This window comes from Salvelinus sp. IW2-2015, linkage group LG16 (assembly GCF_002910315.2).
Source record: "Salvelinus sp. IW2-2015 linkage group LG16, ASM291031v2, whole genome shotgun sequence".
NCBI lineage: Eukaryota > Metazoa > Chordata > Actinopteri > Salmoniformes > Salmonidae > Salvelinus > Salvelinus sp. IW2-2015.
The window spans coordinates 18,619,507-18,631,666 of NC_036856.1; the positions used below are offsets into that span (position 1 = coordinate 18,619,507).

Here is a 12,160-nt window from a genome sequence, read left to right on the forward strand (position 1 = left end):
CGGTGATGAAGTAGAAGAAGAAAAAAAATCCGAAAGTATAGCGGTGTATGTTTATAGAACCGTACAACAATTGAGAATCGTTTCACGTTTAGCTGGAGTATTTGGCGCAGGGACGGGCAACCAACCTGATTGGTGTCACACTTTTGGCCCAGCCACAGCTAACACACCTGACCCCAATAATTAACATATGATTTTCAGTTTAGAATGCAATTTGTTTAATCGGCTGTGTATGCTAGGGGGGAAAGTGTGACACCACTCCAGCCCCAGAGGACTGGAGTTGTCCATCCCTGATTTGGCTGTTTTGGCATCCAGAGCCATCTCACCTTTTATTTAAACAGAACATRTCTGGTCCTTGGACTCTATGGAGAAATGCTAGGCTCCTTTAGTCCATTATTGGGCTAGCTACCACTGTAGCAAGCTATTATGCCATGTTTTTCTTCTGTTACAGGATGTTGTTCATACTAGCTAATCGGGCTGAATTCTGATGCCAATAACTGAAAATGGATAGAGATTTACTGAGGCAGACTTTGTCTCACCATGGACAAAGCCTGTTTACCCATCTCTCGTGAACAAAGTGAAAATCCAGATTTCAAAGATATTGAACTGGACTTGTCTAAGGCCAGCTATCAAATGTAATTTTAGATGAACAGTACAGTGATTTAGCTAATGGAACACCAAGTTGGCAACACTGTCAATGGCAAATTTCCAGAAAATGTGTACATGATCATTAATATCCATGTTTTACAGAAAATATGGAGGGGAGGACAATGCTTTAGTGGAGCAGTTCAAATTGAGGTAAATTAACATATTGTACTGAGTTTGGCCTAATATCATTTTCCTAGAGTCCTATGCCATCATGCCCCCTCTGGAGCAGTTCATGGAGGTGTCATTTGAGGAGCAGAGGAATCTGTTGTACAGGGACATGGAGCGAGAGGATATTGTGATAGGCAGGATCRACTCCATCAGGGATTTTGGCTTCTTTGTAACACTGATCTGCATGGCAGGTGGACTAGAGAGAGACATAGAGGATCTGGAGCTCACGGTAAGGCTTGTGGCTTTGGCCTGGTGGTCAGTGTTATTTATTGAAGAAATAGGAGCACATGTTAACCTCGCTCTGCTTTCTTTCTCTCCTCAGGCCCTGTGTCCCCTTAGAGATGTACCTTCTAATGGCAATCATGACGATCCGCTATYGTACTATCAGATTAACGATTTAATAAGAGGTGAATGCACACTGCACTAGCGAACTGTGTTGGAAATGTAAACATGCTCACAATGCAGTTTTGTGATAAGTCAACAAACTGACCCATATACCATGTGCTGTGCTCTAGCTGGAGTGAAGGATATTGACCGATACCATGAGAAGATAACCATTTCACTTCAGCCCACCTCCCGTGCCCCAAACCTGATGAGCCTAAAGCTCGGAGTGTTTAGTAGAGATTATCTTCCACTTCAATACAGGTAARACAGATATATTCTAGTTGGCAGAAAACATGGTAAAAAATAGTTCAGCTTGAACTTAGGCTGTCTTTGCTCATTGTACTGTTTTACCCAGTTGCAGTGTGAGGGTTGCCAATGACAACACTGAAACCTATGAGAGGGTTTTAGAGGATACTATTGGATACTCCAACCCATCTAATGTGGAGTATCTCCTGGGGAAGATTGGGATCAGTGACACACAGCCTCCCTCACTCATGAGAGGGCTACAGAGGTAAGAAGACAAACTTGTTGTTTTGTCACTCTTCAGCAGACACGCTTGCCAGAAAATGATACCCCTAGCCCCCTTTTATCAGCACTTGACTGTATTTTGGGACTYCTTTACAGCAAACATTTCCTTGAGGAGGACTTTGCCACAATTATCCGAAAGAAGCAGTCTGCGTCCTGGACTCTTAAATGGTATGCCTGACATTTTAACTCCCATTGCATATTGGAGAAAAACAGAGGAGCTGGTGATTAGATCTGTGCTAATCTATTTACAGAATGCATGAACTGATCGTGCTTTGTTTTTGTCAATATACGTTATGTCTGGGTTACAGTGTGAGGGTTGGTGTGGACCACTTCAAATCTGGTCGCCACGTTGAAGCAATGAATGAATATAATAAGGCCTTAAATATTGACACTAACAATGTGGAAGCCCTTGTGGCACGTGGTGCACTGTGAGTATCCATCTAATTTTATTGATAATGATGTCGCGTAGTAGTCAGCACTCCMAGCCTCAACTCTGCTAGTTATTTCTGTTTAAACACAGGTTTTTAAAATGCTTTTAATTCTAACATAAAATGTAGTTGTCCTACATGCAGTTAATATAAACCTGCCAGTTGACTTCTCCCAGTTATGCCAACAAAGGGAGTTTGCTAAAGGCAATAACAGACTTTGAGCTGGCATTGGAAAGCTGCCCAACCCACAGAAATGCTAAGAAATACCTAGGTGGCCAGCGAGGTGGCCAGTAAGTAGGAATGTTTTCCCTCTTCCTTTATTATCCTGTGTTTCTAAGTGACAACCACTCCTCTAAAATACTTGTTTCCTTCTGTTAGACTGGAGAAGGAACAAAAGTTAGTTACAGCTGAGGGCCTCTACAGAAAAGCTCTGGCCTTAGAAGACTCCTTCCCGGATGCCAAGGAAGCATTGAGAAAAATAGAGCTACTTATCCAGGTGAGCTGGTACATTCCATGGGTTATGCCAACTATTCCACTTGTCTCCCATTTTAAGAAGCTATGCTTCGATTGGCAAGTCTGTTTCTGACTGTTTTAACACTCTCATATAACTGATACTTTATCAGTTTACTTGACATATTTGAACATGAACATTTGAAAAGGGGCCAGTTAAAAGTTCACTCATTTTTGTGTGTTTGGCGTAACACACAGGGAGCCTTGTAATACTGATGAAGTGTTTTGTTGTGTGCGTGTCTGCAATCTGGGACCCTGCCCTTTGACTCTGCCCGACTGCCTTGATTGTCGCGTGTCTATTGGTGAAACAAACAACCTTACTGGAATGAAAATGGTTGGTACGCTGGACCTGGTCTCAATGCGGTAAATGTAAACTTTTTTTGTTCACCTGGAAAATTGCCATTTGTTCTCTACCTGTAATTATGATTTCTGGATCATGCCATGGTAAACTTGTCTGTATGTGCCGTTTTTCACATTCCTGGTTTCCTCCCATGTTTGAATTTTTGAAATATGGTGCAATTTTACTATGAAAACTGACTTCTTTAAAGAAATCCCTCAAACTGAGAGAAGAGGCAGCAGCAAAGGAAGCGGAAAAAGCTAAGAATGTGGAGACGAGTGCAGAAAAATTGCGTAAGATCTTAAAAKAAGAAAAAAGGTAAATCCATACCAATCCAACATCAGGAAGGTAAACTGTCAGCTCATCGGTTGCCTTGTAAAACAAAATGCATACACGTAATTTAATTTGGCTAAATATCAATCATCGTTTAAGTCGCCAATATCACCTAAGTTTGATTCTGTAGCTAGATAGTTTTTTTGCTATAACTCCCTCTAGAATGAAAAAGAAACGGAAGATATCTTCCTCTTTATCAACGTCATTGTCTTCCACCTCTTCGTCCGACCACTCCTCCTCATGGTGCAGGAAGTCAAAGACAAAAAAGAGRAAACACAGACGGTCATCTCGAGGGGAGAAGCGGAAGGTTTTATCCAGGGACGACAGGAGTGTGTCTGAGGAATGGTACCCTGCCCCACCCAACACCACCACCACCACCTCCTTCCTGGATCAGAAATGTAGCTTGGTCAGGCTTTTTGAGGGGCCAGAGAGGACTGAAGAGCATAGTCAGCCCCACAGCAAAGGCAGGCACCGCTCACATCACTCTTTATCATTAGTGTCCACAGATGCTCCGGACAACAGCAGAGGTAGGTTTGAAGATGACCCTGTTGACAGCTCTCCTCAGCGAGCTGAGAGCAGCAAGGGGAAAGGTRTCCGTGATGACAAGACCAGTGATGAGGAGGTGAATGAGAGGGAAGCCTCCAGGGTGCATTGGAAGAGCCAGGGCCAGGAGGATCAAAGTATCCCACAAGAAGTTCTCAGCTCATCGGAGAAAGCCAAACACAGAAGAATGTCCTCATCTGCCAGCTCAGAGCATTCCTGCAAATCTGACCGGTACGCCAACGACCTCACGTCACAGTCCCACATATCGAGTTACAGACGATCAGATAGTGGGAGGTATGGTAGCACAGAACAAGGAGATGTAAAAAACAAGGCCACCCGAAGGTCTGATGGCAGGGATAACAGGTATTCCACTGATGCCTCTCTGAATGGTAAGGGATCTGCAGGAGGAAATAGAGCTGTCAACTAATCTCCTAGATATCTTCAGCCAAATAGCTCAGTTTGAGAAGGAGAAATACTTCAAGCTGAAAAAGTGAATTCAGCTTTTCCGAGATGCTTTAACCATCTTATTTCATAACTATGAACAAATCAACTATTGCTATTATAGTGTTGGACAAATTTCTAGTGTCCAATGCTGTCAATTTTGCATTGGTGATATCAAAAAATGTGCTCTGAAATGTTTACTGTTTTTGTGATAATTACACTGCCTTAATATCATATCAGATTGTATTTTCTGTGAAAGGACATGCTTTTTACGTGCCAGAAAGCAAATGAAAGACCTGTTAAGATATTTGCTGTCGGCATGCAGTTTGAAAATGATTTTGCTTCAATTAAAGGTAGACTCTGTGAAATTACATTGTTAGGAGCAGATATTGCGATAGTCTACCTTTAACTMATTTTCCTCCTAAGTACAATAAACTCTGTATTAGTATCAGGAAACTCACAAATTAGAATAAAAAAATTGCTCAATATATCTATTTGCTGGTAGTAGATTGGAAGATGTTATTCAATGACTGAAGTTTCAATATGAATCCTTTTCAATAAATCGGCTGTGAGCTTTGGCCAAAATTTCCCAGCCTGATTTGTTTGGTTTAAGCATTAATGTGGATATTTTGTATAATCCAACTTCGAACCAGATATTTGCTTATAAGAATGTGTGCTAATGCTGTTCTATAGACCCTTTTTCAGTACATGACACACTGACGTAATGCACAGATACGCGCAACTCTTGGCGGCAGTAAGAAAGCCATCGCTGTCTGTGCCCATTCAACAGCCTAGCTTTGTTTTTATTACTTCTAAACAAAATAACATGTGGGTTCTCATACCCTTACAATTATGTTTTGATTCTTGCTTAAATAGTGGCTATGATTATATTTGGCTGTGATCTATGAATTCTTTTGGGGTGGTGCAGCAGTTTGTTAGCTAGAATGCTAACGCTCATTGATTCCAGTTGTAGCAAAAGCTAGCCAAAGAGCCATTTTACTGGTTGAAGTGCTTTTTTAAAGTAAAATGCAGTTGATTTGCGATGACACAAACATATTAAGCAGGTCATTCATATGAGCCTTAATCCAATGATAATACAAAAGTAGTGTGAAATGCACTCATAAACTACATGTAAATAGCGATTTTCTTTTTGTTGACGTTCCCCCTTGGTCTTCCACCAACTTGCATGCATCGCACATGTGCGGCAATGTTTGCAAACRTAGAAAGGGTTCTATAGCTTTGTATGGATCTTACTGTTACATTTCTTGTATCTCGCTTCAGTGTTGAGACTAACTTAAACCCAATGGCATATTGGTAAGCTAATTTATGTAAAATTGCATGATTTAATAACTGGACACAGCATCCTTGCAAAGAGCACAACTTTCATGTCAACAGCCAAAGTGGCTTATTTACAGCTTAACTTCAACGTCTTCAATCACTATACTGCACATCAGTTAGACATGTTTTTAGTTCATCTTGTTACAAGGGATTACTCACTAATACACAGGCACAGCTCTTTAGTCCGTCAAATCTATCACCCTTAAATGTACTAATGTTTTAATAAACTGATCCCTTTAACTTTAATCATGTTATGCACTGTTTACTCTGTGGTGGTCATGTCTTTYCATTTATTTATTTATTTTTGCCTTAAGTGCACTCCTTTATTGGAATCACATTTTATGTATGCAGTGTGCTATTAATCCTACATTTGAAAACCTTTCATCTCACATGACCATTTGCATGTTTTTACCTGATGATTTTATGAAATACAGATGTATACTGAACAAAACTATAAACGCAACATGTGAAGTGTTGGTCTTGTTTCATGAGCTGAAATAAAAAATCCCAGAAATGTTCCACATCCACAAAAAGCTTATTTCTCTCAAATGTATTGTTTGCATCCCTGTTAGTGAGCATTTCTCCTTTTCCAAGATAATCCATCCACCTGACAGGTGTGGCATATCATGAAGCTGATTTAACAGCATAATCATTACAAAGGTGCAWCTTGTGCTGGGAACAATAAAAGGCCCCTCTAAAATGTGCAGTTTTGTCACACAACACAATGCCACAGATGTCTCAAGTTTTGAGGGAGTGTGCAATTGGCATGCTGACTGTAGGAATGTCCTCCAGAGCTTTTGCAAAATAATTGAATGTAAATTTCTTGACCATAAAACGCCTTCATTGTTTTGGGGAATTTGGCGGTACATACAACCGCAGACCACATGTTACCATGCTAGCCCAGSACCTCCACGTCTGACTTCTTCACCTACGGGATYGTCTGAGACCAGCCACCTGGACAGCGATGAAATTGTGGGTTTTCACAACCAAAGAATTTCTGCACAAACTGTCAGAAACCGTCTCAGGGAAGTTCATCTGCGTGCTCGTCGTCCTCATCAGGGTCTTGACCTGACTGCAGTTTGGCGTCATAACCAACATCACTGAGCAAATGCTCACCTTCGATGGCCCCTGGCAAGCTGGAGAMGTGTGCTCTTCATGGATGAATTCTGGTTTCAACTGTACCGGGCGTTTATCGTGTCATGTGGGTGAGTGGTTTGCTGATGTAAATGTTGTCAACAGAGTGCCTCGTGGTGGGGTTATGGAATGGTCAGGCACACGATACGGATAAAGAACACAATTGCATTTTATTGATGGCAATTTGAATACAAAGAGAGACCTTGATGAGATCCTGAGGCCCATTGTGCAATTMATTTGCCACCATCACTTCATGTTTCAGCATGATAATGCATGGCCCCATGTTGCAAGGGTCTGTACACAATTCCTGGAAGCTGAAAATGTCCCAGTTCTTCCATGACCTGCATACTCACCAGACATGTCACCCATTGAGCATGTTTGGAATGCTCTGGATTAACGTGTATGACCCCGTGTTCCAGTTCCCACCAATATTGCTCATTGAAGAGGAGTGGGACAACATTCCACAGGCCACAATCAACAGCCTGATCAACTCTATATGAAGTAGATTTCTCACGCTGCATGAGGCAAATGGTGGTCACACCAGATACTGACTGGTTTTCTGATCCACATCCTACATTTTTAAAGGTATTTTTATTTTACGTTTATTAAACTAGGCAAGTCAGTTTAAGAACAAATTCTTATTTACAATGACGGCCTAACCCAGACGACGCTGGACCAATTGTGCACCGCCCTATAGGACTCCCAATCACGGCCGGTTGTGATACAGCCTGGAATTGAACCAGGTTCTGTAGTGACGCCTCGTGCACTGAGATGCAGTGCCTTAGATTGCTGCTCCATTCGGGAGCCCCAACAGATGCGTATCTGTAGTCCCAGTCATGTGAAATCCATATATTAGGAMCTAATTAATTAATTTCAATTGACTGATTTCCTTATATGAACTGTAACTCAGTAAAATCTTTGAAATTGTTGCATGTTGCRTTTATATTTTTGTTCAGTGTAATATGACCCAGTGGCGAGCTCAACTGAAAATATGCACTTTTGATACTTTCCACTGGAGGGCAGTACAACACTAGCTCTGCACACAGTTTTTTAAAGTACTGTGTGGCCAATTATAAAAATAGTGAAACAACTAGATAGTCCGCCCAATTATTTTAGTATAATTTTTCCTCTGTCCTCCACAGTTATGACATTTATATTTACTTCACGCTACACTTGTCTAACCTTAATAGTAAAAATAGATTGAAAATTAGATTTTATGAGAGTAATATGTGTCTTCTAGTGATGACAAAGGTAAGCTTTTCTCCATCTCAATTCATCAGAGAACGTAATATTTTAACCACTTAATTCACTTAACATTTGTTATCTGAAAACACTGGGTCACATCGGGGTCTTATAAAGTCATAATAGTCATTAACCTTTTGACAGCAGTAACCTTGATTGTACACTGTCAACTCATTCTCTGGGTCCCACAATGGCAATATTGCATTCTAAGCAAAGAGAWTGAGGTAGGGGGAGACATCATAGTGTGAGGAGTGGGCATTGTGCCAATCAATGGGCTATGTTCAAATTAAAATGAAATTCCACCTAGCACTCCATTGTTCCAGTCTCAGGGCTTAGGTAAAAGCATGTCCCTAGCGGCATTTAAGATGCTGGAGATGTGCATGCACAGCCTGTTCTCATAGACTAGACGTAACATAGTAAATGTATATCCGGGACACTCGGATTAGTATTATATGTTACATTTGGTATGGTTACATAAGACAGAAGGTTTCTTAAGGCAAAAACGGAAGGAGGTTGGATGGGTGGGCGTCAGTGGGAAGATAAAAACATGTCTGTCTAGCGGCCGGTGCAGTTTATGAAGAGGGAGGACAAAACATTTTTTTCATGTGCATGGCCTTATTTCTATTACAGCATATTGGATGACTGTCATTCATATTCCATTTACCCTATTCAACATAAAATCGATAGGTTTAGGCTACTACATGATACTTGAATTTTCCCTATGCCTATGAATGAAAATTTACAACGTAGTAGGTTTGCACACTCTTGCCTTCATCTAGCATATCTAGTGTGTACTCATTAGTCCAACAGTTGCAAACAAGTTTCTATTGGCCAAAATCAGGTATGTTTATCCCTGTTTCGTTCCGTTTAATAAATGGTTTTCAAAGAATCGGCTAAATGAATACACCCCTGATCACGTGTAAACAGTTCACTTTCATAGAAGCCAAGTTGTATTCCTTCATTTGTGGACTTCCTTCGTTTGTGGACTTTTCCAAGCTAAACCATATCATAACCGCCACACACAGCCTACAATTTTGTCACCATATTAGCTAAAGTAACGTCATAGTCAACATAGCTAATAGAACTAACGCGTTAGTAAATCCGCTACAATCATGCAGTAACGTTATAGTGTATAGTCAGTCAGCAGTTTAGCAGTTACACCGGCAGGCCCCGGTGGCAATAAATTAGTCAAACCAAACGCTTACCTTGACTTGGAAGAGTACCACTGTTGTGTTGGATATAGTCAGCTAGCTAACATAGCATTCCTCTGTTTGAGCAGGGTGTTTGAGTAGGCTAAACTAGCTAGCTGCATTTGCTAGCTAAGTAAGTGAAACTGAAAGGGGGAAAAAATTACTCTCTCTTGCTTTTCCTTCATTTTTGAATCAATTAATTGGTTAAAAACTGTTCAACTATTGTCTTTCTCTCTCTTTGAGTCAACTACTCAGCACATTTTATGCACTGCAGTGCTAGCTAGCTGTGGCTTATGCTTTCAGTACTAGATTAATTCTCTGATCCTTTGATTGGGTGGACAACATGTCAGTTCATGCTGCAAAAGCTCTGACAGGTTGGAGGACGTCCTTCGGGAGTTGTTATAATTACTGTGTAAGTCTATGAAAGGGGGTGAGAACCATGAGCCTCCTAGGTTTTGTATTGAAGTCAATGTACCCAGAGGAGGACGGAAGCTAGCTGTCCTCCGGCAACACCATGGTGCTACCCTACAGAGTGCTGCTGAGGCTACTGTAAATCTTCATTGCAAAACAGTGTTTTAATCAATTATTTGGTGACATGCAAATATATTTAGTATAGTGTTATCTAAAAAGGATGATTTAAAAAATGTTTTCCAATTTTTATTTTTATGAAATTCACTAAGGAGGATGATCCTCCCCTTCCTCTTCTGAGGAGCCTCCACTGGTGGGCGTATAACGCAAACGTCGAGCAACCGAACGGTTGCGTTTTTCCGAATCTCATCACGGACAACTTTAACATTCTACCTAATTAGCGACTTTGCAACTACTTACTACTTTTTAGCTACTTTGCAACTACTTAGCATATTAGCTAACCCTAACCTTAACCCTTTAAACTAACTCCTAACCTTAACACTKGCCTAGCTAACGTTAGCCACAACAAATTTGAAATTCGTAACATATCATACGTTTTGCAAATTCGTAATGTGTCATACGAAATGGTTGATGGACATCCACAAATTAATACATACAATACGAAACAATCTCATACTAAATGGAGTGCATGGCACTAGATTGACGAGAGCAGCATTTTCTGATTTAAGCTGACCAAGACCACCAACAACAACACATAAAACCTCACATAATTATGCCCAAAACAATGACAATTTCTCTCAACCAGTGGCATATGAGCTTTTTAGTTGAGCACTGATGCCGCCCTTCGGTAAGAAGTGCCCACTTTGTCAAAGGCTGGTGCGCAAAATATTTTGCGTGTCCATTCCCAGCACACCTCTCCAGGGTGCTGTTGGAGAGACGCATCTCTGTAGTGCTCCACCAACGTTGCGTAAAAACCCCCAACATAAATCATGTCGCAGATAWWRGATATGGTGGAAAGAGTATGTGGCCTTTTCTGTAGCCTACAGGCTGGAAATAAACGGTATGACAATGTAATGAGACTGACACTTTTTACATCATGCAGGTTTCTCCGATCAAATAGCATAACCTAAATAGCACTCATTAAAATACAAAATGATCCGTCATGTTAACAAACAACATATCCTAAAAATATATGGAATGGACAATAACAATATGGAATGGACAATAACAATTGTTGTCCAGGAGTTTCACCCCACTGTCATGATCAGTGGTTTCAAGTTTGTATCCTACATTTTTGGCAGGCTGATCATAGTGAAAAAGAAAATTACTTCTGCATTTCCTACTGTGTAAACACATTGCAAATAGGCTTGCGATAACTCCTGGTAAAGTTGGCTAGCTGATATGCAGAGCTTAAATAGCCACATTGATTATTCACAGGAATCAGGACTATTAAAGCCAATGCAATGGCCCTTTTTTTTTCACAAACGGTGGGCCTACCACATGTATGTGCATTCATAAAATGTCATTGCAGGCCGACGTGGTAGGCTACACCCCAGTAAGCACGAGCCAACGTCTTTTATTTGTGTTTTACAAACGGTAGGCTTACCACATAAATGGGCATTCATAAAATTCAATTTCAGACAACACTGTAGGCTACACCTCAGTAAGCATGGACTGATGCCGACGTCTTTTGTTGGTGCAGTTCCGGACCGGCCTTAATTTTTGATCCGTTCCGGAACTGTGTTTGGTTCAGATCTTGTCCGGTCTGGACCAGCCTTGATTTGGGCCAAACATAGACGTCTATAAATGACTTATTTTCAACTTTCATTCAGAGCCTGATTTCAACATCCGTAAAAAAAAAAATCTAAATTCAAAGTCTGTAAAATATGTATTTTCATTATCCGGAAATAAGTATTTTTAACTTTCATTCAGAACCGAAAAGAACCAGATAAAAAAAAAAAAATCTACGTCTGGAAAATACGTATTTTCTCCGTAATCTTGCTTAATGAGAGTATTCTAGTTTTGCAGAGGGCGGCATTTTCCTGTCTTGCTTATGGCGGCAGAACGGCAAGGACTGGCCCTGATGGAGTGTCTTGAATTTCCATTCAGAATAATACGAAACGCTCTGAGACCAGTTTGTAGTGTATGCATGACAATGAACTCTTGTTCATCTCCCCACAGAAACTCACAAAGACCTTTTCGTTGCATCACGTTAGTGAACACATTCATAGGCTCTCTGCTAATGTAGTGCCACGGCCCATGGCGGTAATGCATTTCCCCCACCGCTCTCCAAATGTGTACTGTTTGCACAGCCGAAGAGTAAAGGCCCGTCTTGTCTTGCATCAACTGACAAAAACGATCAAAGGTTTTTGGGCTAATTAGTTTGATAGACAGTCAGCTGACATTTCTTCATTGGGCTTGGGCATGCTTATATTTTGCATTTATTCATTGTTCCTCTCAGGTCATTTGATTTACTAAGCATTTTTCTCTGTTTCCCTTGGGAATAAACAGGTTAAGCCTTTTTGTCTGAAGGACCTTAAGTCCTTGGATGAGTCTAAGGCCTTTTCTCA

General features: G+C 40.8%; 1 protein-coding gene across 1 annotated transcript; it reads left to right on the forward strand.

Moving 5' to 3' along the window:
* The first annotated feature begins 402 nt into the window (after positions 1 to 402).
* LOC111975953 (tetratricopeptide repeat protein 14) lies at positions 403 to 4,882 on the forward strand. The gene is given in 13 exon segments (XM_070447575.1): positions 403 to 565; positions 567 to 632; positions 748 to 1,042; positions 1,136 to 1,220; positions 1,329 to 1,458; positions 1,553 to 1,708; positions 1,822 to 1,893; positions 2,034 to 2,153; positions 2,330 to 2,443; positions 2,532 to 2,649; positions 3,212 to 3,318; positions 3,496 to 4,287; positions 4,289 to 4,882. Coding segments are annotated over 13 exon segments (2,202 nt in total). The 5' UTR covers positions 403 to 500; the 3' UTR covers positions 4,371 to 4,882.
* Positions 4,883 to 12,160: the final 7,278 nt, after the last annotated feature.